The following is a 25,494-nucleotide window of genomic DNA, read 5'->3' as shown; positions in this document are numbered from 1 at the left end:
ATGGCTACAGGGACAACAGAGGTCACACGGTCACCTGAAACAAGAGAGACAGTTGAAGAGTGCACAGGTAAGTAGTTCTATGAATTTATAGCTGATTTGGAAGTCAAGATTTATTTTCTTCAATTTAAGGGGGCTGCAGTGACTTCCTTGCAGTGTTGTTTTGGTTTTTGTAGTGGGGAAAAAAAACATTTGTGTGGCTTTGTTAGCTGGCAGTATTATGGGAAGGATCTTCTAATGTTCAGTACTGGAGGGTCATAACCTAGTGGAGGATGTTCTTTTTTATTCTGGCTTGGATTTTCACAAACAGAATGTTAGAGCTTGAAGGGCTGATCATTGTGCCTGCTTTGATGGATCCTACAGAGCTGGGAGCTGAGCCTGTTAGCCAGCCTCTGTCTGTGGGAGCTGTGTCAGTACCCCCACTGCAGCCTCATTCTCTGCTTCTGGCCACAGACAACCATTTGTTACTTATCCTTTAATCTAGTGGCACGGGCTGATGCAAACAGCAACGAGGGAATGCAATAATAGGCAAAAAAGGAAAATATCTTCCTTGTGCCAAAGAGTTGTCGTAATTAAAAGAAATGCATTTGCCAGTGTTCAAACTATTCTTGAGGAGATAGGTGAATATGAAGAATAGCATCGCAGCTGAGGCATATCAGGAGAAGTGGCTGTCTTTTCAGTTGATATTTTTCCTTTGGCTAGTGTCTCACAATCATCTTAAATGTTTGTCCTTCAAAAGTCATCTTGTTTTAATCTTTAGAAATATATTTGCCACCATCAGAATATTGGTAAAGGAGAGCATCAAATGGTAAAGTGGCTGTTAGTTGAACTCCACATGGCAGACAGATAGGGATGAAGAAAGTGTAATGGTGGATGCTCAGGAGCTAATGCTTTCTTAAATTTGTAATCTAGTTTATCACATCTTTTTCCTTTGTGTCTTGTTATTGGGAAGAACCATGCAAAGAGCAGAAAGACATACATTAACTCTCTCTGTGCACAGGAGCAATAATCATGTAGGCAGTACACAAACAGTGAAAAATACAGAATAAACAGACTTCAGAGAGAAAGCAAAATGCTCCTGCTTCTTTCCTGTTATAATGGACTAAATCATAGTTAGCCTAAGTAATTTTGGGGAAGGCTTTTGCTTTTTAGGGCAGTAGCCTTTCAGCTTAATCTTTTATTTTTAATGCCATAAAATTGAAGATTGGTAACTTAAGAATTCAAAAATCATGAGTGATTATTTATCAATGGGTGAAGGACAAATAGGCGTGCTTGTCTGAGCTTGGGTTTTCACTCCTTGCTTTGACTGGGGTTTTGTTATGCAATGATTTTTTTTCCATTTTAAGTAACAAGACCCTCATACTTTATGAGTTCAAGTGTCACAGAGCACCCTACCAATTTAGTGGTATGTTGGGCTGGTTCACAGTGCAGTGAAATATGGGCACCTTTAAATGAAGAGTGGCATCTTTTTGTGGTGTGCGAAACCAGTGCACAAGTGCTGGCAGCAGGGAATGAATACAAACACCATCTTTCTGGACTGTGTGTTTATTGCCAAATGCTCTCACACAGAGCAGCACCACAGGGTCTAGTGGTGATTTTATCTCTTCTTGTGTAAGGCAAATGCCCATCTTCAGGAGCTGCAGGGAATACCCTGTTCTCTCATTCATCTGAAACAGCTGAAGGCGTGAAGCTGAGCAGAGTGCAGCTGAAGAGGAATTATTGCTGGAGCCCTGCACATGAGTAATAAATTAGGGGCTGGAGAAGTCACAAAAGTGGCTGATGTGTCTGCATCAGAGGACTCTGTTGCACAGTGATACCTGTGCTGTCCCGTGCCAGCTGAGGTTTAATCATTGGCAGTGTTTGCAGATCCTTTCCATGGGCTTCACTCTAAAGTTAGCACCACTTCTGACCTAAACAAGTATTTGGAGCATTACTGTGGCAACGTTATCCTTTGTGGTAGGACTTATGTCTGTTTCTCTTAAACATCCCAGGGTCACTTCTTTTTTTGTTGTTATTATGTTTGGGGGTTTTTTGGTTAAACATTCCCCTGGTTCTCTGGAAACACCAACATCTAATTTAGCTCCTCAGTAATGCTTGCACTAGATTCAAACTTGCCTTCTGTCTGTGCCACTGTCAGCTGACCAGTGGACGTGACAATGCCCTTCTTTTTCATTTAGGCTGCCTTTAAGTTGCAGGGCTCTCTGCGTGTAGTAGCACCTGCCTTTTTGTTCTTGTAGTCGTTGGACTGTGTTTGCAGGCATGGCTGAATTGATAACTTTGAGGCACTGCTTTCATAAAACTTTTTTGTTTTGCTCATCTGAAATAAACCAATTCAGCTTTGACAAGTTTACAGGGAGAATACCATATGCATTGTCTAATTGCTGATACAAATGGCAGTAGGGGTAGGGAGGAATTTCTAAAGACTCTCTAAAGGACATGCAACACACTTGTTTTACTTGAAAGTCACTATAATCTTCTGGTCCCCATGTGACCTGCCTTCTCTTACCAGTTCTTGCTGTGAGTGCAGCATGAAGCTCATTGAATCCCCTGAGAGCCTTTTAAATTCAAAAGCCTCAGTGAAGCTCCGTAGTCTAGGACAGAAAATATAACCTGTATGTTTTCTGTGAGTATCTCATTCACTTATTGCCTGATAAGCAGCAGTGGAAGATAAAAAGATCTTCCACTGATAAACCTTCCATTGGAGCCCATGATTATTCAGCTGAGTGGGACTCCTTTGATGCTTTTGCTCTATATTGTTTGAAAGATAGTTTTATTTCAGTGACAGCCCAAAAACACTGGGGAAGCAACGTGCAGATCTTCCCTGGCTGCTGCTGCTGCTGTGCAGAGAGGTAGCTGGTTCTTTAGCCCATGCCAGACACTGTAGCAGTATCCTTGTATGCCCTAATACGTGGTGCTGGCACTGGTCTTGAGAGCAGGGAGGAGACAGGGTGAGTAGATCTCAGTATCATTGTTTATTTCTCAAAGTGGCTACTGTGTGGTGCAGCTGTGTGGTGGCAGTTTCAGCCCAGATAAGGCCCTTTGGCAGAGAACCCTACACGTACAGGGCACACGTTGAGACAGAGCATTGCCCACTAAATCATTGCTGAGAGAAGACAATAATTGTGTTGAAATAATGCCTTGCTTATGAAGGAATCTTCCAGCTGTGGGCATTTATTGTGCCAAATGTTGTAAAGTATTAATCGAACAATGAATTTGGCTCAGATATGCAGTGATGTTATTGCTCTGTGTATGTATTTAAGTCAATCATGGGGGTCTTAGTGCAATACTTTGTCCCAAACCACTCCAAAAGTGACCCCTCAACCTAAGGGTCAGTGACAAAATGCAGCCCTTGTGTGCTGGAAGGAAATATAAGTAAGAATATTAAAATATGTGAGGCTATTAAAAATGAAAGAGCTCAGTAATGTTTTGTATAGTTTGTTTTGTTCTTTTTGTGTTTTGATTTGGACAATGGAAAATCTGAAATCAGATGAACAGTTTTCTAATTGTATTCGGAGGGCTGCTGTGTTTGGGGATTTCATGTCCTGCTGGCCAGTGTCTTCATTTAAGTTTGCTTCAGTGTCCTTGGAGGAGTTGTTGATTTTATTTTGGGGCAGTGGTTTAGTGTGGAAACAGATAATTTGATTTTAGAGTTTATAAATTCTTTTGCCAGTTTCAATCTTTTTGCCAAATGTGGAATGTCCTCCAGGTGATGTCTCCTTACAGCATGAGTAAAGAGAAAGCACAACTAAGCCAAGCTAAGTGAAAAACAGTAAGAATGAAAGACATTGATAGCAATTTTTAAACTGAAAATATATGAAGAATGAATGGCATGGTCATTGTTCGGTTTTAGGTAGATACATTCTCCATAGAAGGTGTATTTTTCATAAAGTGGAACCTAAGCAGGCACCACTATTGTCAGCTTAATGCCAGCCTTGCTCTAATAGGCAGCAAATGCAGGAACTGCAGCTTCACCTTTCACGGGACTCCAGCACTGAATTATTTACAAACGAGCTGACTAAAACTGAATGGGCTACTCTAACTTTGAGGTTTCCTCCAGAATTTAAGAAATAACATTCTCCAAGCTCGACAACACCTCCAACTTTCATAAATTTTCATTTTTCTCATCTTGCAGGAAAGAAAAAATCCAAATTTCAGACATTCAAGAACTTCTTTGCCAAGAAGAAAAGGAAAGAGCCTCCACCTCCCAGGGGGGAGAGTAATTTAAAACCCAGCCAGTCCAGCAGCGATGTCAGCGTCTCTGTGCTCGACACTCCTCTGCTGCACTCGCCAAAGGAGGCTGGGTAAGCTGGTGGGGAAGGAAAATAAATAAATAACAGCAGACTTCTCACAGCAGTAGGATGAAAGCACGAGTTGGCCCCTTAGGAGCAACCTCTGTCCAAGTTTGTGCAAAACAAGCCCTAATGCTGATGAAGGAATTCTAGGAATTTCCTTTTCTTTGCTAGTGCTTCAAAAGCCAGCTTGGAGAGGAGGGGGAGGACAACCAGGGGCAGGGGAGATCCAACCTCCGTCTAAAACTGCAGATTGCCTGGATTGTTTTGATGGGTTTTAGTGTTTGAAATCTGTCCTGGAAGGTCTGATCAGCAGCAGCTTTACAAGAGGATGATATTTGAGTAGTCCTAGTACAGAAGATGTGTGAGCATGAGTTGCTATTTTTTAGTGTCAGTGGTGCCCTCTCTCATGGCTGAAGTAAAGGGAAAAATGTATTTTTGGTGTATCATCAGTATGAGATTGCTGCTTTAACTTACTTTAACTAACTCACACAGCCATTTAGGTATACCTAACAACTGAAGGCCTCTAGTTTTGTGCCAGCTACCCTTGAAGGGCTGTGTGCATGGGTGAAGTGTGCAAATCCTTAAGGTATGTCCAGAGAGATTCTGAGGTCCCTGAATAGTGTTAGTTCTAAAACTTGGCCTCTTTTCAGTTAGTGTAATCCAAGCCAATAGCTCATACTGCTAACACTGCTTCACTGATAACCTTAGAGCATCAAGCTACAAACTCTGCCATTGCACATCTCTGACTGATTTGGGGTGGGACAACCCTCTGAATGTGGTTAGGTCTCTCACCAGGGGTGTCATGTATTGATAGCTATCAAACCATAATTTGGTGATTTTCCAATTCCCTACCATGCTTGTAGTCCCCTGTTAGCTCCTCAGCCAGGCCCCTCTTTGGACTACCCTGGGCCTTGGGTTGTGGAGCTGCAGACTAACAAAGCATGACAAAACCCTGGCCACATCCTGTGGATGTTGGAGGGGACATTGGATGGGTGTGACACTGGCAGAGGTGATTAGGTGGGACATGCTGAGGTCAGCATTGCTGCCAAATGCTTTGTATCATCAAATAAGGCAGGTAGGTAGTGGAGCTGTGTTTCTGCTGGTGGAACAGCTTGTAGATGCTCCTTTCTCACAGGTGTTTGCTCATCCTTGCCCCACCTTTCCCCACTCTCTCTGTTGTGTTTGTGGAACTGCATTGTGGAAATGATCTGGGAATGAAGCACCAACCTCTTTATATTGTTTGTTAGCATAACACAACAGAGTAAGTGACCACACAACCAGTCCCCTGGAGTAAGGGCAATTAGTGACTCAGCTGACCCAGTCCTAAAAGCTTTGGAACAACTGATCTTGGCCCATGAGCCCATAGGAGGGGTCTGGCTTGAAATCAGCTTTCTGCTCCAGAGGCAGTGTGGGTGTGGACTCTTTCTCCTGCCCTTGACCAAGTACTTGAGGTCCAACTGCAGTTTACCTCAACCCTATCCTCCAGTGATTATGAACTGTTTTGCAAGATCAGAGATCAGGAAGTGAATAAAACCCTTCTGTTTTTTTCCCTTAGAGATAGGATTAGATGGACTAAATAAATAAAAAACAGAGGATATGTTTGTGCTACTTGAAAACCCTGTCATGTCCAGACCATGCATGGCATAAGCATGCTTCATAAGTACCTAGAGAGACTGCAGTACATAATCTTTTGGAAAACCTGATCCTGAAAGCCAGTGGAAATATAGCTTGTGAAAGGTTTATAGCAGGATGCTGAGCTTTGCAATTTCTGGCGTGCAGAATATCAAAACCAGTCCTAGAACAATGCTGCTGTTTGTTTGTTCTTGAGGCAGAAGCACTGGTTTTCTATTTTCCTTCCCTCCCCCCCCCTTTTTTTTTTTTTAAATGCATATTATCTTTTTAAAACTTAACTTTTCTGAATGCTAACCAGAGACCAAACCCCTGTTGTGCCAAATGCTTCTTGCAACAGCCAAAGGGAGGTGTCCAGATGCCAAAGTACCGTAGGGAATCAGTGGGACTGGGCATCTGTGAAGAGGAAAGGATCATTATGTGCTTCTGCCTCTTTATCTTCTGAGAGCCATGAGTTTGGAATGGACATGGAAAAACTTTGGCAAAGTTAAAACATGTGCCGTGGACAACTTCTTTTCTGTATCATCAAACAGAGGAAAACTTGGTCCCAAATAGTCTTATTCCAGTTAAAAAGCTTTGGGCAAGAAGAACTGCCGGGAGAATATGGAAAATTGCCCTGGTCTTTTTAACGAACTCTCACTCCTTTGGCAGGTTGTGGTTCTTTTTGGGAGAGCAGCTGTTTCCCCCTACCTCAAACACTAATAGAAGGAGTGGGGTTGCAGCAGTAGGAAGTTAAAGATAGCACAGGCCATGATGAATTTAGGAGCGGCTTTATTGCTGGCTATAGGGTCTCATCATTTCCTCAGTCATGGCAGCTTGAGTGTTGATACACATGAATGAATTCAGCATTGATATGGGGAAATCATTGTGGAGATAGAATGGCTAAAACACCTGGGGTTCAGCTAGCAGTGCATCTTTAGCTTCAGAACAAATAGGAATACACTGCCTGGAGCTATACATGAATGTGTACTCACACCTAGGAGACTCATCTGTACTAAAGCTGCAGTTAATTCTATATTTAATCCACTGCTCTTTTTGTGACTGCCAGAAAAAAAATGCAGTAAGCCTCTTGCAAACACACACATTATGTACTCGGAGAGAGAACAAAAGGAACAGATCTTGTACTGGCAGTCTCAATAGCAAGGAAATCTCAGCTCTTATTGCTAAAGAATTCCAAGTAAAGGAAGTGAGGAAAACCCCAATTAAAGAGGTTAATACTATTTGCACGTGCATTCTTTGCAGCAGATAAATATGCCAACTAATAATGAGTACACATTACAGCAAATAAAAACTGCATTGCAGAGTCTATCTGAATGCAGTAAAATTATCTCTTGCCTGCATAGAGTGTCTTTCATGCAGAAAAGGACTCTAAAAACAAACAAACAAAAAGATGGGATGGCTTCATTCACTCTAGTGGTGAAGTAAGACAGATGCCTTGCTTGTGTGAAGAACTGCTGTCCTGTAACACTGACAAACGACTACATAAAATGGGAAGAAGCCTGAAGCCTGACCTGTGTTGTGAGAGAAAGAGCTCGGATTGTCTTCAACACAACATAAAGATAGAGGAAAATGATTTTGCCCTGCTGTGAGACTTGGCATAACTGTGTACCTATTGGCTGCACCTTTGGGGCAGCAGGAGGGCTGGTGAGACAGACAAAGAAGATGTTGTCTCTAGAGCTGTAAAGAAGGGAGGCGCAGGAGGAAAAGGAGTCGTTTGTTTGGGATTTTTTACATGCTGTGTTTACTTTATGAAAGTTCACATTGTTTCAGAGCTTTCTTCTAAATGGAGAATCGGGGGTTAGGCAAATAGCAGGGACCTCTTCTATTTGATTTCCTTGCAGAAGAGTGTTCACCTTACTGGATTTTCCTTGTCAGAGTTCTGTTGCTAATCATCTTCTGTTATCCAGAGTCAGACTTCCCAAGGCAATGAGCATTGCCTGCACAGCAGCTGAGCCAAGGGATCCTTGTAATTTGTGGGTTATGAGGCTGGCAGCCCAAAACATGTGTATTCTCTGTTGTTTCCCAGTTAAATGCTAGAATGAAATCCTGGTAGAGGCCATCCTTGTGATCTTTTGGACAAAGTAATGTACAGACAGTGCCTGCCTGTGCTGGTGGAACTCAGTGATTAAAAGACTTGAAGCCATGAAGACTTCTTGTGCCACCCAAGTACAAAATTTGCCCTGCACACCATATAGCCCGACCCTGGTTAATGTAGTTGATTACAGCTCAGTTATGGACACATTCCCATCCACATAGCCTTGGGGTCTGGCAATCTTCGTGATACAAGTGACCAGGATTGGTTTTATTGCTGGACCTGAGAGGATTTGAATCAAGTTTGTTAATGTAGTGGAATTACATGTTCTGCCTGCATTTGCAAGAGGGAAAAAAATGATCCAGAACCTTTGGCAGATATGACACACACTAGAGTGCAAAGGTAGTGTCCTGAACATCTCATGCTAGGCCCATTCCCACCAAAGGAGGGCAGGTGGCTCCTGTTTCCCCCCCTGCCACTGAAGACATTTCTCAGGGTGGCATGCATCCAACTAAATCCAAGCATCTGACCTAATGACCCTGGACTCCCTCTCTAGTCCACAGAGAGCAGCTTGTGTGTTCAGTGCAGATGCTGAGTACATCTGAAAAGAGAAACCTGCATTCCATCAGTATCCTAAAGACTGTTCCTTCCTCCCTTCTGAGTGTAAAAGGAGCTAGCAGTGACTACTTTAGACAGTTCACACAAATCTAAAGTTAAACGAGAGGCATCACACCCTGGTCTCTGTGGTCCTTCTGCCCTGGTGAAGTAGTGCAGGGAGGTGTTTGGGGCTGTAACCAGTGCACTGACCACTCTTCCTTCCTTCCCTCCCAGGCCCAAAGGAAGCATGGGAAACAAAGCCTTGTCCCATGACAGCGTCTTCATTTTTGACTCTGCACCAGGAAAAGTGGCAGGTGACATATTGTCTCAGGAAAACATACCTGGAAGAGTGAAAACTTTGCAGGTGAGAACGTGGTCCCCTCATTCATGGTGCTTTGTATTAGCTGTCTCCTAGGAAACTCTGTTGCTTGATTCCTTTGCTGGGTGCCTTAAGATTTTGTTGACTAAAGCGTCCAAAGCCAGATTTATTACTTTTGGATCTATGCTACCTCTTGGAAGCTGCAACTTTGTGCAGTCCTGGTGCTTTCAGCCTTGCCCAGGTCTCATAGTGTGTGAGTGATGTGAATCCAGTTCATGGACTCTTGGAAACTTTCCTCAATGAACACGTCCTCTTCCAATGGGCTTTCCATTCTTTACTTCATAGCTACTGCTTTTGGGTTAAAGCCATTTATTTATGCTGTAGCATGTCCCTTACACTGTTTTTCTTTATATATTATTTATATGTTTTTCTTTTTGGCAATTCTGGCTAGGAGGTTTTCATACTGTACATGCTAGCACCAGCAGCTGTAAGCGTGTGGGATGATGGGTACGTCAGGGCACTCTTAGTGACAGCTTTATTTATATCATTATTCTTCCCATCTCTGCCAGCAAAGGATACTGTATTCTGCTAGATCATTTCCTTCTTCCAAGGCACATACTGAACCCTCCTTGACAGCTCCCTTATCAACTGTTGGTTATATTAATTGCACTTAAATAACTGCCCAGCTTAGAGCACTGAGATAAAAGTTTAAGGTTTATCCAGAGACTGAAAACAAACCGTTGATAAGGCAGCCAAGGCCATTGAAATTCTTCCTTTGCGCAGTGTGAGCTCCATGTTGCAAAACACAATTGCATCACATGTTAAGTAACAGAAGATGCACAGAGGGACTTGTTCCACCATAAGACTGTAAAATAGGCTAAGCTTCAATTCAGGTTATTTTTTTGTGTAACAAAACAGGAGAAGTCATGTTTATATATGACAGAACTTGATTGGGGAAAAAAAACTCTTTTCATGCCATCTCCAGGCCACTGTGCCCTCTCTTCATCCACCCATCATCCTGCATGGTAACATAATGCTGCCAGCACTGTCTTTACAGCCAGAAGAGGCAGCCTTTTTCTGTGAGCTCGACTCTTGTCAGAGTAAAAGCCAAGCACTAATAAAAGCTGTTATTTTCTTAGCAATATAAATCAACTTCTACCAGTAGAAGACAGACTGTAAATTCAGAGTTCCTCCCCAACACTTTGCCGTCTGCATGTAATAAATTTAAGGAAGGAAAGATAGGAAGCTGTGAAAAGAGACAAAAGCAAGATTGACTTTCTGTATTTTCCTTCCCATAGGCCATATATTGAAGTCTTTGTGCAGTTTGTCATCAGTCCTGCTTTTGCAGATTGTATGGGTGATACTTCTTTGATTGTTGTGAGTAAGAGGGCAAGGCAGCTGTTTGGATTTGAGTGACATTGTGCTACCCTGTGTGGCTGTTAGATCTATAGGAATTAGATTCAGAGTGAATCTTGCTGAGTATGAATGACAAGTTTTTAAATTTATTTTATAGAGATGGAAATGAACGCATAGCTTGCACAAGAGTACAGAATTAGGCCTAGAATTTCCCAGTCTGGTTTAATAAGGAAAAAACCTTGAAGAAACAGGTCTGCATATTTATCTTGGGAATATTCAGTTGAGACATTTTGGGTTGAATGACAAAGTTTCTGCTTAGACTTGTTTCTAGTCCAGCTTTGACATAGCTGACAGACTGAAGCCAAGAATTTTTGTAATGGTGTTTCCTGAGATCTGAACTTTTTTAGTTTGAGGGAACATCTGGCTGCTTGTGAGGTTGCAGACTTTGTTTTATTTTTCTAGGGTCAGGGCCTGCCAGTGCAGTCTTGGAAAAGAATCCCCAACCTTTGTTACAGCTGAAGTTGTTCCTGGCTGCTGCTATCATTCTTGCTGTAGACAGGACCAGGATGTCAAACTGGGGAATATTAACAAGCAATTCATTAGGGTGGACCAGAAATTGAATTAAATTTTCTTTGTATAAAAAGTGGGACTCAGCTATTTGTGTGGGAGAGGGTGATGACAAGCTCCCAATATTTGGAAGGGCTTTGTGAAGGCATGCTGGCCACATAAACCTGAGGCTGGGAACTACTGACTAACAATACTTTGTGGGACTATTTTGGACGTCCATATACATGTAATTATTTAAAGAATAAGTAAATCTGGAACTTTTAAAGTTTTAAATTTAAACTGAGTTAAACTGCTGTAATTTTCTGGAATTGTGACATTTCTGTCATTGGTAACTTACTGAATAAAACTGATTTTTATTTTGATTTTGTACCAAAGCCAGTTCTAATGATGTGTCCTTGATGAATATAACTAAATAAAATTTTATTAATTGCTATTTTCTGTAAACAATCTGTTTCTTCAAATATTTCTGTTAACTGAGAGCTTCTGCATGCCTAATGGGAGCAACTGGGGTAAAAGTGTCCAAAATGTCCCCTATCAGTAATGCCCAAGTCTCTATTCTAAATTTCCTTTCAATCACAGCTTCAGCTGCAGCAGAACATCAGACTCGGATCACCTCCTCTTGTTATAACTGGAAAGAAACTGGAAGATGCGGGTGCTGTTTCTGAAGATGATGGTTTACCTAGAAGCCCTCCTGAAATTTCAACCCTTCATGAAGTTCTGACAGATTCACCAAGCAAGGTATAATTGTTATGTCACTCTAGTGACCACCTGTACAGAAACGATAAAAATCTTCTTGGAAAAGGGTTTTTTTGCTTCCTTGTGATAAAATCTGATGGTACAGATCAGTCAGAACTAGAACAGATTAATCAGGTGGAGTGTGGACTTGTCATAGTGAGGGATACCTAGGAAGTGGCCTTACAAATACCCCTTCTGAGTACAGTTCTCTGTGCTTTAATGCAGTGCTGGGGCAGGTATGACCTATATCATTAGGCAAGGAGGGGAGAAATTCAGTTGATGACAACTCTCAGTGCCTTCCAGGAAGGCAGTGTCTCCTGGCAGGTCTGTGTGGCAGGAAGCATAAAAAAGTCAATTATCCATGGGTGAGTGTTGTGTTACCATGACTGTTCCACTTCCAAGCTGAGGTACTCACACTGCACAGAGGAACTTCCCCCATCTTCCAACTTCAAAAAGCTGAAAAGATTGGCAGTTTCCTGCACTGGTGAAAGAGGAAGAGTTTTTGGGTGTTTTAAAGCTTGTGAGGAAAACAAAAATAACAGGAACCACATGAGAATCTTAAACAATTACTGGTTTTGGAACGGAACAGCTCAAAACCAGGGCAATGTAAACTGAATTGACAGGAAAGTGACAATTCTGTGAGTCTGAGGAGAACAGGTCCTGATAGGACTCAGAGGGTGTTTGAGTTATCTTCTCTTTTCTGAAATTGCCTTCTCACAACAGATACATGACTGTGGACCTGAGTGAACATATGAACATTTGTAAATTTGAAGATCTTAAAACAGTGACCTAAAGTAACTTTATAAAACATGTTGCCTCATGTGGTCAACCTTCATGGCCTGTCTCATAGCAGGATAAATCTCCCTTACTATGTTTGACCCACAGTGAACAAATGAAACCTCTTCTGTGACGCAGAGACTCAGTGACCCTCCCTTTATCTTTCCTCTTGTGTTTTCTCATAATTGTAACTGGATATCCAGTCCCAGATAATTCAGTGTAATGCTTCCCTTGACTTACCCTCTTCCTTATTTTATCCCACAGTCCTCCAACCCTGTTCAGCGTCATAGCTCTTTGAGTTTAGGCGGGACAGACAGTGAAGATGAACAGGTAAAAAGCTACTTTTCCTGCTAATGAACTTTCCTGAGGCAGCATGTGTGGTGTCTTTATGGATCTAGTACTATATAAAAATATCTATTCTAGGTACAGTGTATCTAAGCAAACAATTAATAAATGGTCCAGAGTAATGCAAATGATACTGAAAATGTAACTCTCACAGAGTTTTGAGTAAGAACCAAATAGAGGCAGAAATCTACTGGTAAGTGGTTTGTGTGAATAACATAGTCAGCTCTGTGACATGGTGTGAATCTGTAAAGTTGCACAACAGAAAACTGTACAAGGCAAAGCACTTCAGGTCCACTTCCAGGTTCCAGGGCCCCCAACACCCAACAACAGTAACAGCTTAATAACACCTGCCCATCAGCAGTGCCTTGTGAGCAATGCCCTGCATCTCTCTTATCATGGGAAATAACTGCAGCATCAGCCCTTTCTGATGTCAGGTATTTCACAGGAAAAGGTCTGTGTTAATTTACAATTTTCTTTGGATTATAAGTGACCATCTGAAGCCACAGATTCTGCTGCCAGACCAATAAAATCTATTCCTTGACCAGCTCAGAAAAATTTACCGAGGTCATATGTTTGGAGAGGAGCCTGGGGACCTTCACCTTGACTGTCTGTGCTGCCTGAAGCTGTGTAGAGTTCCTGCCCATCTCATGTTTTCAAGACAGGCCTGCAAGATCTGCTGATATTGCCTTTGTACAGTGTTAATATAATGTCTGAAAGACCAGTCAGATCACAGTTATGCCAATGGGGTCTTCAAATGGCAGCGACAAAGGCAGCCACTGCTCCAACAGAGCTGATTTGATTCATGGGATAGCCTGTGCAATTGTATAAGCAAAGTAATCTGCCATTTAACTCAGAAGGGGAATATTTATGCATGCAGAACAGCTACAAGCCATTTTGGTCCAAGCTTTGCAGTCCTCCATACAGAATCTCTGTTTGAGAAGCTCACCAGAAAGAACACAGTTTAACCCTTTGTGAGACTGAGAATAGCCTACAATGAAGGGGAGGCAGCAGGGTACCTGTAAGATTCCTTCCTTTATGAAGAGGGCCTTCAGCAATGAGGGTAGCATCTTAAGGGTCAAACAGTTCCAACCTTGCTGCTGAGGAAGATTCCCTTTCATTCTGTCTTTGGCCAGCCTTTGAGAAGGGGGAGAGCAACCTTTGGGCAAGACCAGCTCAACTTTCCTGTCCTTTGTTGAGATTGAACACACTCCTTTCAGTCATTCCTAGATCTTTTGCACTCATCTGATTTGTATTTTGACTAAAATGCTCCATTCTGTAAGCCTGCATACTGTTATTTCCTTACAATGCAAAAAGCCCTTTTCTGTCCAGTTCTGAGGTCTTTGGGCTCTTTCAGTCTTATAACCTCATTTACTATAAGAAATTTCCTATAAGAAAGAAAAACAGGAGACTTTTTTTTTTTTTTTTTCCTTTCTGCTATATTGCACAGAATTCCCCACTTAAAGGCACTTCCTTTTTCTCCCCAGCTCACTAGGAATCTGGCTAGATTCTCTGCAGTACTATGTATTTTCTCGATGGGTGGTTTGACTTAGCAGAAATCTTGCCCATGTGTTTATGTAAAGTAAAAAAACCCCTTTCCTTAATATTTTTTTTTTTTACCAGTAGCTTTTGAAACTAGATATGTAATACCAGGATTTGAGCTAATAGAACATGCGTTGATAAACTGAATAAACTCATCAAAAAGATGAGGAAAATTGGAAAAAGCACCAGGAATTCTACACCAGATATTCCATTTAACAATGTTGTATATTTAGTAAAGGAAAAAGGGGATTTAATCCAAAGCAGTCTGGTCACACACAGTGTAGTAGTTTAGATTTTACTATTGTATTAACCTTTCTACAGATGGTAGTTATTTCATTTCTTTGCCCTGTGCTGCTTCACTTGGCTTTCCAAGAGCTTCATGCTGCTGTCACCTCTGTGAAACCCTGATGTGTCACCCGTGTATCTATCTTCTCAGTGCCTCCCACATTTATAAATACCCACTTTCTGACTAATCTAAAGCTACTTGTGAGGCTATTGCTCAAAGCGAGCAGCGAGTTCACAGCCATTAACCAGCATGACCCTGCCTTTGGCAGACAGCCCTGACAAGTTCTGACTTCCTTGTTGGCACCTTCAGCCCACACTGATTAAAAGCAAAACAGGGTGTCAGCTTGTGGGGCTGAGGACAGTGTTTTGGCACAAGCACTCTGTAGGAAACGGGCCTCCTACCTGCAGCATTCTCCTTGTGCACGCTCCTTCATCTGCCCAATAACCAAGAAGCACCAAATTTATCTTGAATTTAAACACTGATGTGCAAATCTTGTGTCTGCTCTACTGTCTTTGACATAAGATACCAACTGTCAGTGCTCAGAGAAAAAAAATATCCTGAACCCTGAGTGGAGCAGGAAATTTGCCATTTATATACAGCAGTAACTCAGATATTACCTTCAGGGTTTTTTATTATATTAAATAAACACAACTGGTAATTCTGTAATTGAAAGGCAGAAGAACTTGCATGTAGAAATGAGTAAGAATGTTATTATTTTTGTCAGTTCTAGTGATCCTTACAGGTTTATCATTAATCTTGTAGAATTATAACAAGACATAGCTTATTTACTAGCTGTATTCTTCTTTCTCTCTTTCACAATGTGTAAATTTTTCATGAGAAGATTCTGTATCTGTCATAATACATTCTGTTGTGGTTTATTTCAGATCCAGGAGCTAAAACAATGCAGTGGAGAATAAGGGAGTTAATTTTAGCTACCTTAAACACAAAGCAATGTACATAGAAAATTGTTGTAGATTAGATAGGAGGATGTTCTCATTATCTTTAAAACTTTATCATATATTTTAAATGCTCTGTTATATCCTAAGCTTAAACAAAACTAAAATCTGAATGCCAAGCACAGTTAAATGGCTGTTTCACCTAGATTTATGGCCAAAGCCAAACCAGCAGGTACATTATGTTGAATGAAGCTTGTTTGGCATGTCTGAAATTTTGCCAGTGTTCCAGAAAGTCTGTTCTCCATTTCAAAACAGTATCAAAAATGGTCAAACTGCACATTTAGGAGTTTCTCTACAAACACTTCTGTAAACCCTTTATTTTGGTGGCATAATCTAAGGTTACTGTTACTAAGCTGTTGCTGTCTAGCTCCCCAGAGCAGCATTGCTGTGAGGGTGAGCTCCACATCACTGTCTGGAAGAAGTTTTTGGGGTGCTTATTGGAGAAAAATATTTTATTTTCCTGGGAGAGTGGACGTTAGAAGAGCAGAGTGCCTATGATAACTTTCTTAGAAATAGAGATAATGAGGAGCAAGCATCCATGCTTGTTCTGTGGCTTTGTAATAACAAATTCCTGCAATGTGTCACATTATTGGAATGAAAAGGCAGCTATAAGAACTGCACCAGTGTCTCCTACTGGTGCGTGCATATATTGCAAATGGTTTCTCAGATAAGAGCTGGGACAGGGACAAGCTGTGGGAGAGGGAGAGACAGGCATTTCTCACTTTCGTGTAGCATACAACTGAACACACAGAACTGAGGAATGTCTATGCAGAGATTGTATTAGGAGTGCAGTTTAAAGTGAGAATTTATGTAAACAAATGTAGCTGTTTCAGGCTTCTGAAATGGAATGAACTAGCAATTGTTTCAGGTATGTAGAGAAGCCAAGCAAAATGTAGAGTGAAGCCTTTGTGTTTTACAGATACCTTCTGGAGCTTCCTCCAGGCCCATCAGCCCTTCCTCCCCTGCCACGCTGGGGGCCCCCAGCTCACGGGGCAGCAGCTTCCTTCCCGTTGACTTCACCACCCCTGCCAGTCCCCTGGGCTGCCTGGACACCTCAGCAGCCAGGCACAGGATTGCCATAAACCCCCGGAAGCAGAAGGGCTTCACCAGCAAGAACCAGCAACCCCCCCAGGTCAGTGTTTTCTGGGAAAGAATCACTCTGTGCAAGGAAATGGAATTTTTCATTATTATTTTGGTTTTGTTTTAAATTTCTTTTCTTTCCTATCCACATTACTTCTTTTGTTCTTCCACTGAAGAAGGGAAACCCTGTATTTTCCACCCATCAATCAACCAACCAACCAACAAAAAAGACTTGAGAAACTTCAATGTCATATAAAGTGCAACTTTGTTTTTTTTATTATTTAAGCCAAAAAAGTTGTGAGTTACACTTCATTTGTAAAAACATTCCTGTTGTTTGAAAAGCTAGTTTTCAGTTTGAAGGAATTCTATTTCCACAGTTTCAGATTAGCTTTAACTTAATTTTTTTTCTGTTAAAGAAAACACTGAAGGACTTTAGGAAGGAATGTGGCTCTGCATGTGGGAAATTAAGAGGAGGTGCTTCTCATCCTGGCTTCTAGGAAACACGTTATGAAGATGAAGTTCACTAGATAGAAAAGGTTGTTGAGCTGGAGTGTGACAGGAATAAGGAGTAATGCTTCTCTACTGCTTGTTCCCTTCTCCATCAGAGAATCATGAATGAAAATCTATCCTGGAGTTTGAAGTGCCCTGCCCTGGGAGAGGGAGGTGGGGGAGGAGAAATTCAGGATGAATGTAATACAGAATGAGGTTTTCTTGGAAACTTGGGCCCTACAGTATCTTTGCAGTATCTGCAGCTGGTGCTGAGGAGAAAAGCTAATTATGGAGTGTCAATCAGGGATACCAGAAGTTATGTTCATTTCTCTGGCTTGGTCTCTTCTATGCCACCGGGTAGCTTGGGTGATGTCTTAAAATCTTAGTTGTTCACTCAGAATATGTCAAACCAGGATGATTCAGATTCAAGAGAGACCAATGGGCTGCCTTTGACATTTTAAACATGAATGATTTCTAGGTTCTTAACTAGACTAGCACATTACCTACAGTGTTGGTAAATTACAAGATGGGGGCATTCTCTCTAAGCTTTGGGTATTCATAAACATGTGTGTATATAAAATAGATGTTTTGTGCATTATATTTTAATTTAACTTTTAATCTTACTGCACCTTATTAGGTGGAACAGCTGGAAAGTGAAGCATGTCTTCCTGCAACTCCAGAAAAGAAGGAAAATTCAACAGAACTACTTGAGAGTGACCGGCATAAAAGTGATTGGGAAGGTAATGAAGACACATGCATTGCTACTTTGGGTGCTTGAACTCAACAGAAGTCTGACAGGACCTGTTTGAATTGTAAGGCCTTTCAAACTAGGAGTCTTCTGCATTTGTATCATAAAGCAAATCCTGGCTGCTAAAGTGTTGTGATGGAGAAAGTCACGCACTCCACACAACACACTGGGGCTCAAGTGGTGAGCTTTGAGGGCAGTATTAAAAAGTACATGAGATGAAAGTACCATGTTCAGAAGTACCTGTGCTACACAGTTGGCTGGATCTCATTGGCTGGGGACACGAGATCCTGGAAACTCAGAAAAAAATTCACTTTAGGATTGTATCTGTCGTATGTGTAAGATGACTTTTAATGGGCTTGTGTTTACTAGGTCTTCCTTTGCCACCTCCCCCTTTATAATTTGAATAATAGCTAACTGCCAGTGGTAATAGAATTGTAATTGTAAATTGTAAAAACAAATGAAATTTCTCCAAAAACAGCAGCGAAGACTTTTCTCTTTAGCACTGCATTACAAACACACTGGCTGATGGTAATGCTATAGTGTAGTGGGAATGTTGGCACCTTGTCAGGGCAGACTCAAAACCTGATGCTGTCACACATCAGAGCTACTCTGTATGCAGACATGTCTCAGCTATCCAGATGTTCAGCAGCCCTTTTGGAGCTGCAGGAGGCAGAGCTACCTGAGAGTGAGATGTTTTTCTTAGATACAGAAAACGCTCCAGATCGTTCTAGGCAATGTTTCTATGCATACACATGAAGAAGTGTCAGGGAAATCTGGGCAGTAGTCTTACAGCTACGGGTATGCACAGAAAAGAACTGAACAGCAACTGAATTGGTACACCTTAAGCAGACAACTTTCAGTTGTTCCTGTTCAAACTGAAAGCTTTCTTAGTCTCCTCACTGGGACAACCCATTTCTAAATATGCTTTTAACAGCCTTATTTTATCAGACAATGGTGCCCAGACATGGGGAACTCATGCTAAATGAGTACACTATCTGGAATGAGTTACTGATGCAGATGGGGCTTGAATTGTGACCTTCAAGTGCACACTCTTCTTCTCTGTTTAATGCAGGATTATTGGCCCAGGAGGGATATTGTGCAAAGCAAGGTGGTTCTAAGGAGGTGCCAGGTGTAAAAAGTGCCAGTGATGCTGCCCACAACTCTTGTGATTCCACACTTTTAGCAGAAGACTCTTGTGCTTTGCTAAAACAGGATGCGTGCCTTCCAGCCACAGACCATCACTTTACAGCAGCTGCATCCCTCCTGAGACCTGAGGCTTCTCCAGTGAACCTGGAGGAAGACCACAGTGCGAAAGGGTCGTACTGTTCAGATGAATCTGCTGATGAATGGAAATTACATCAACAAACTGCCAATCCTGAAGTACCTGCACTTTCAAAATTGCAACAAATTGAAGGAGAAGCTGTTGTGTTTCCAGATATACTGGCAGCTGACTCGTTTAGCAATAGTTTGGAAACAGAGGGCATAGATATATTGGCAGATGTCACACAGAGGTTCTCAGGAAATTCTGTGGACCCAAACCTCAAAGACTGGGAAAAGGAGGATGCACTGTTTGTTGGCAAAGTTGAAGCCTGCTTTGGTACTGCTGAGAATCATTCCAACCATGTGAAGTCAGACACTGCACCAAGTGCTTCACAAGTTGTAGTAGCCAATTCAGAGTCCTCTTCTGACGTTGAGACAGGGGCTGTTTTGAAGCCTGAAAACAGTTCAATAAGAAATGATGAAGAAACTTGTGAAAGCATGGAATCTCAGTCATCCAAAGGCAACACAGAAAAAAAAATAGACACTCTTGCATCTGTCTCAGAAGCAGATGGCATGCTACCTCCCAGTAAATTGGAAATGTCTTCTGTTTCAAAGGGTGACCAAGGCAGTCAGCAGGCCAACACATACATTTCTGATAAGCTTTCCATTGGATGTCTCATCTCTTCAAGTCTGGCTGGCTTGAAGAGTAAAATATCTTCTGATGATGACAGTAAGGAGTACCAGATAAGTGGTACAGCTTCTCACAGAAAGACTGTGGAAGGCAGTCGACCTTCAGCTGACAATGTAAAAAGCCCACTGAAGACTGCTTCTGCCAAACCAGTCAGATTCACCATTGCACCAGCATGGCAAAGATCTCTCTCAGGGGGTTCAAATTCAAAGGAAGATTCCTATAACAGAAGTTCCCCAACGTCCCCTATAAGACCAGAGTGGTTTGAAGGAGTGACAAAAGAACACACACGTTTTGATGTAGTCATCCAGGAATCAGAAAAAAACAACTCGGATAGATTTGATCAAGACTGTAAGGGCAATGATTGGCATTTGAATTCTTCTGTAGAGTGGGCTAACAATGAAGCACAAATTGTTGAAAACCCATTTGGGGTCAGACTAAGGAGAACATCTTCTTTACTAAAATACCAAAATGAAAGTCGTGCTGAGTCTCCAAAGCTGATCCCCTCAGTGGTTCCCACTGCTTCTTCTGCTGCAGTCAAGGAGGATCAGAAATCAGTGGGCACCAAGAAGCCACCTCCAGGCCTTGCTGGCAGCACAAAATTATTTGTTAAAAAACCAGATCTCCTTGAAGACAAAATTCCTCCCAAGACAATATCAGAAGAAGTGGCAAAGAAGCAAAATATTCATAAACCTCCAGGTATTTATGCTGTATTTTTATCCAGACATTGTAGAAAACAGTGGTTGTGTAAGAACCTTGGCAGAGTGGCAAACAAAAGATAAAAATTCTCTTGATGAGGACCAAATTCAACCATGAGTTCATCAGCACCGTAATTTAATTGGCTTGATGATTTGGCTAGTCAAAAGAACTCTTGGCTTATGTTAAGGAGGCGTGTGTTACAGGAAGAATAACAACAGAGTAATAGCCTAAGGGCCTCTGAAACATTTCTGATATGACCTAATTATGCATATAGTTGGAGTTTTAACACAGTTTTTTAAAGCTTGGTGCTGTTTTGTAGTTAATTTTTCAGACTGCAGCAGCTCAAACCTTAACTAGGAGTTGCATTAGGTGTGATTTTTTTTTTTTTTTCCCCCTACAATCACTTAATTTGAAATATTTTAAAAGTGCAAAGGAAGCCTGTATTTTACTGTCTACATGAAAAAATAATAGTTATCATACTCATTTGATCTGCACTGTAATGATGTTGTTTCAAAGGCAAAATCCAGTTCACAATGATCTCAGTGAGAGTTCTGCCATTGACTTAAGTGGAAGCAGGTTCAGGTCAAAAACTCCAGAATAAACAGAAAAACAGTTATTACCAAGGACAAAATTATCAGGGAAGGTAATTTTATCTCCAGTGTTGAAAGGGTATTACAGATGCTGAAGGATTTAAAACACAAAACACTAGCTTTAGACTGACTTGACCTAAATCCCTTCTTTACTTCAAAAATGCTTCTTTTGTAGAAAAACTCTCCTCTCCACATTTGGAAACTGCTTCCTCTGAACCAGCTTGGGTCTCCATGGCAAAATTAAAACAAAAAGGTTTCCAGGACCACCCTCTTGCCAAAGAACATAAAGCTGAAGACAAAGCTTTGACCAAAGTGGATCAAGAGGAGGTAGAGTACCATGTAATGTTGCGTGGGTGTGAATCCTGCACCAGATTGCCTGGGTACTTCTGCAAACTATTCAGTGTCATCTTCATGGGAGGCATGTTGTAAGCACTACTCAAAGACAGGTTTTCAAAACTGGCCTCTAAAATGTATTGAGACAAAAAAACTGATGGAAGTTGGCAAACAGATGTTGGTGACTATCCTGTCACAGGGTTTAGTTTCAGAGCTGGATCCTCCTATACGTTCCTTTGCCTGAACCCTTTCAGCGCTTGCCTATTACCCAAGAGCTGCTTTGAGTTGCAGTAGTTTCCTCACTTGTTAGTGATATACAGACCACATTCACTGCTCTGCTCTGGAGACTGCATACTGAAAGTTTGGCTTTTCCACTGCTCTTGCACAGGTTTCTTTTGCAGCTTGGGCAAGTTCTTCAATTCTCCATATGTAAGAGACAGAGGATAACTTGCCTGCATGTGAAGTAACCCTATATTTGTAGCAGCTATCTTCCTTCTTGCCTTCTCTTTTCCACCTGCAGGATACCCCCAACCATCCTTGTCTGGCTTTTGCTGCTTTTCCACAGTCAGGTTTAGAGAAGTTGCCAGAACAATCTTAAGAGTGCCAGTGGTTTGCAGGTTTCTTAGTTGCATTCTTCTCTTCCCCTTTCATAGCGAGGGTTCTGCACTGGTGAGAACATACTGAAGAGGAATATGCCTTCCAGCCTGAGCTCTCAGGACAAAAAAACACAAATGAAGACCAGTGTGTCTACTGCAGCAGGTATTCTCTTTCTTTACACCTTTACATAGCAGCTGCGGTTTACACCAGTAAGTGGTGTAAGTAGTAGGCAATGGGGGGAGCTAGCTACCTTTTTGATGATCAGCACACATTATGTAAGGCCTGTTCAGACTATAGTTTGCATATGAGTCAATATATTGGCTTGCTCACTCAGCAGAGAAAGCAAGAGAGGAACTTCTGTCCCCACTGCCAGTTCATGGAATGACACATGAACAGTATGGGGATTTATTATTGGCAAAGGTCAGTACTCAACAACAGCAGCTGACGTTGGAGAGTGTGCAGAAGAGAGCAGCAAAAAAAGTCAGGTCTTCCAGACCTCCAATCAGCCAGGAAATACCGATGGGAGTGGAGTTGTTTAGTCTAGAGAAGACAACTTAATTTGCTGCAGAGGACAAGACTAGTCTTTATGGCCAGTATGAGCTTAAAATGCACCAAGGGAGGCTTAGTTTAGACATGAGAAAATACTTTCTAACAATAGGAGTGATGAAGTGTGGAACAGCATAGGCTGCTTACAGAGTGTGTGCTGTTTCTCTTGCTGGAGCTCTTTAATAGGTAAACATGTATCAAGAATAATTTAGGTAGAGTCAGTTCCACCCTGAGGTGAACACGGGGGCTCGATGGCCCCTCTCCTGCCCGGTTATCTGTGATTCTCTGTAAGAAGGCTGCAGAGGCAGAGCGTGACTCAGACATCGTGACTCACATGCCTCCTCCCAGGCTACTGCTGGGCTGCAGCTTATCCCTCCCTGCTTACTCAGTGTGGTGCCAAACCTCAGAGGCACGCTCCAGCTACATAGAGATAAGCCAGTCCTTCAGCTGTAAAAGCATATTGTGCTGGCTGAATGCTATTGATTTCAGATACTGCCTAAGAAGGTAAGAAATGCCCCACTGTGTCAGATCAGTGGCTTCTGCATTCCAGGTTCCTGTTGCTGACACTGTCAGTAAGAGGTGCTCTCTGGAGAGAGCACATACCCCTGGACACATTCCCCTCGTAATCCAGCAGCATCCAGAATTGTTGTATTGGAGATATTAGGGGGTACCTCTGTGTCTGCACCCTGTAGTGGCTATTTATAGAGCTGTTTTCCATTTTTGAATCCACAGATCCTACAAAATAAGATTTCTCCCTTTCTACAGGCAGCTGGCCAGGTGAGGATGTCCACCAACACAGAGGTTCTGATGTCAGTTGCCAGCCTAACTCTGTGTGATGAAAATACAATAGTTTTTAAAAAGGATTCTGTTACAGGCCAGCTTTGTCTGATGGCTTTAGGTGCAAAATGAGAGATGAAAGGTAAACAGGCCAAGAATTTTGCTTACATTAGAAGGTCTTCCTTTGAAAGGCTGGCACAGACTAGATTTCTGTGTGCTGAATCATCTAAACTTTGGAAGCCTAACAGTCCTCAGTGAAAATGCAGAACTCCTCAAAGCATGTTGCTACTCATGTTGGTTCCCACTAGCACAGCCAGGAATCTGTCTAGCTGAAGGTGCTGGTGGTGGGAAGGATGTAGATTTAGTATCCAGAGGAGCTGTTAATCTGGATTGTGTTTTTTGGCTTATGCTGTTCGCTGTTTTCTTGGCGGACGGTTGAGACTTTCTGTGCCATGCACACGTCCTGCACACAACAGCAAGAGCCAGGACAGCTCAAGGTCAGCTAAGTTTGGAAGAGGATTCCAGAAAATCCAATCCTTACTTTACTAAGTTTTGCTATTGCTGTGTGGCAGCCTCTGTCATAGCCAAGGGAAGATGATTTAGCTTTGCCTCTTCTCTCTCCCACTTCACCCTAAGCATGGTGAGCTTTGTCCCAAAGCCTGTCTTCCCTCAAATAAGCTTGAGCCACCATTTGGGCTTTGTTTTACCTTGGGAGTATGCAAAGGGCTTTAGAGCTGCTTTTGCTTATTACAAAGAAGGAAGTCTAAAATGTGAAATTAATTTCCAAAATAAAAAAATGAGTAGCACTTAAATTCCTGCATCACCTGAGATACTTCTGAAAAATTGACTCGGTGTTGAGCTGCATCCTGTTCTTAATGGAGAGTATGCTTCCTCCAGTAGTCCTAAGTATAGCTTGCCTCCTGCAAGAACTTCCAATGAGCCAGCATTTTTAAAAGACCACAGATCTCCTGAGTGTAGATAAGGAACTTCTTTGGCTTTGCTCAGGAGTGTGACTGATAGAGCTGATGGACACTTCTCATTGATTTCAGTACAAGCAAGATCAAGCTTCTTGTACTTAACATTGCTTAAGTCCCCATGTGGCCTCTGTTCTTGTGCTGGAGCACAGCAGTCTCATCATTCCTGCCACATGCCGTGCACAGACTAATCAAGTATGAGAAAAAGTTTGAATTTTCTCAGTTTTACTTACACACAGAAATGAAGTGCTGCTTGGGTTGAAATGAATGGAGAGAGACAATGTTGAAAGGCTCATGAACCATGTCTCAAGAAATGAGAGCTGCATCTGTTCAGAGCTGCATTCAGTGAAGCCTCATTCTGGGCTGTCTGTCTGAAGACATTAATCTTGAACAGATGGATGGAGGAGGCCTTGTCTAAATAGTAGCTCAAAGCCATACAAGGGGCATTACCTGTATTCCTCCATCCTTTGTGAGGATGACAGGCTTGTGTTAGGCTGCATGAAGAGAAATACTAACCCCACCAGAATCCCACCTTCTTGGTTTACAAGTCCAAGAACATAAAGCACTGGTTTGATTCCTATCTAATAGTTAATAATATTGCTAGAGCAATATTTGTGCTGACAGTGAGGACTGGCAAAAGATCTTTAAGACTTCTCAGTGTTGAAAAACATTAGACTAGTTACTTTTAACTCCACAGCAAGCCTGAGGTGAGCCTTGCCATGCAAGATATTTTATTTCCATTTTCCTGCATCCTCAGTAGTCCCATTCCTAGATTTGCTTGCACTCCCAGAGCAGAATAAGCCTGTGGAACTCCTTGCTGTGCACTGTCGTGGAAATTAAGAGTTTGGAAAGATTAAGAAATGAGTTAGCCAAGAATATGAATTATAACAGTACCTGGGGCTAGTCTCCAGATGACTGAAGAATTTTTAAGAACTTCCTCATTTATCAGGGCTTAGAGACTTGAGAAGAAGATGCTTTTATGGGCAGATTATCCACTAACACTATCAATTTTTCCAGTGCAATAGCTAGTCCTTGACACTGTTTGTAGCTGGACCAGACAGTGCTACTGATAGCCAGTTTAACAATTCCTCTGACTTATTTTTGAGTCACAAACATTCTGGGCTGGAAAACAATTGCTTTAGAGAGAAGGAAATATTATTGGCAGAAACTGAGTTATTAGCTCTCTGGCCTTCTCCTGAGTGATGGATATCTTGTTGTTGGCAGGTAAAGTTGGACCTATTGCTCAGGAAGCATCTGCGATTTCTGCTGTTGAAAAAGAAGCAAAA

General features: G+C 41.9%; 1 protein-coding gene across 1 annotated transcript in view; it reads left to right on the top strand.

Moving 5' to 3' along the window:
* Positions 1-25,494, top strand: part of LOC103778859 — a 25,592-nt gene continuing 98 nt past the window's right edge. The window contains exons 1-9 of the mRNA XM_008946474.1: positions 1-67; positions 4,130-4,298; positions 8,782-8,911; positions 11,369-11,527; positions 12,566-12,631; positions 16,347-16,559; positions 17,634-17,736; positions 18,817-20,391; positions 21,157-21,320. Of these exons, the coding sequence (XP_008944722.1) occupies positions 1-67; positions 4,130-4,298; positions 8,782-8,911; positions 11,369-11,527; positions 12,566-12,631; positions 16,347-16,559; positions 17,634-17,736; positions 18,817-20,391; positions 21,157-21,320 (2,646 nt within the window). The remainder of the gene's footprint in view (positions 68-4,129; positions 4,299-8,781; positions 8,912-11,368; positions 11,528-12,565; positions 12,632-16,346; positions 16,560-17,633; positions 17,737-18,816; positions 20,392-21,156; positions 21,321-25,494) is intronic.

This window comes from Merops nubicus, unplaced genomic scaffold, assembly GCF_000691845.1.
Source record: "Merops nubicus isolate BGI_N331 unplaced genomic scaffold, ASM69184v1 scaffold12868, whole genome shotgun sequence".
Lineage (NCBI taxonomy): Eukaryota > Metazoa > Chordata > Aves > Coraciiformes > Meropidae > Merops > Merops nubicus.
The sequence above is the reverse complement of the archived record's forward strand: the minus strand, read 5'-3'. Positions and strand labels throughout refer to the sequence as shown.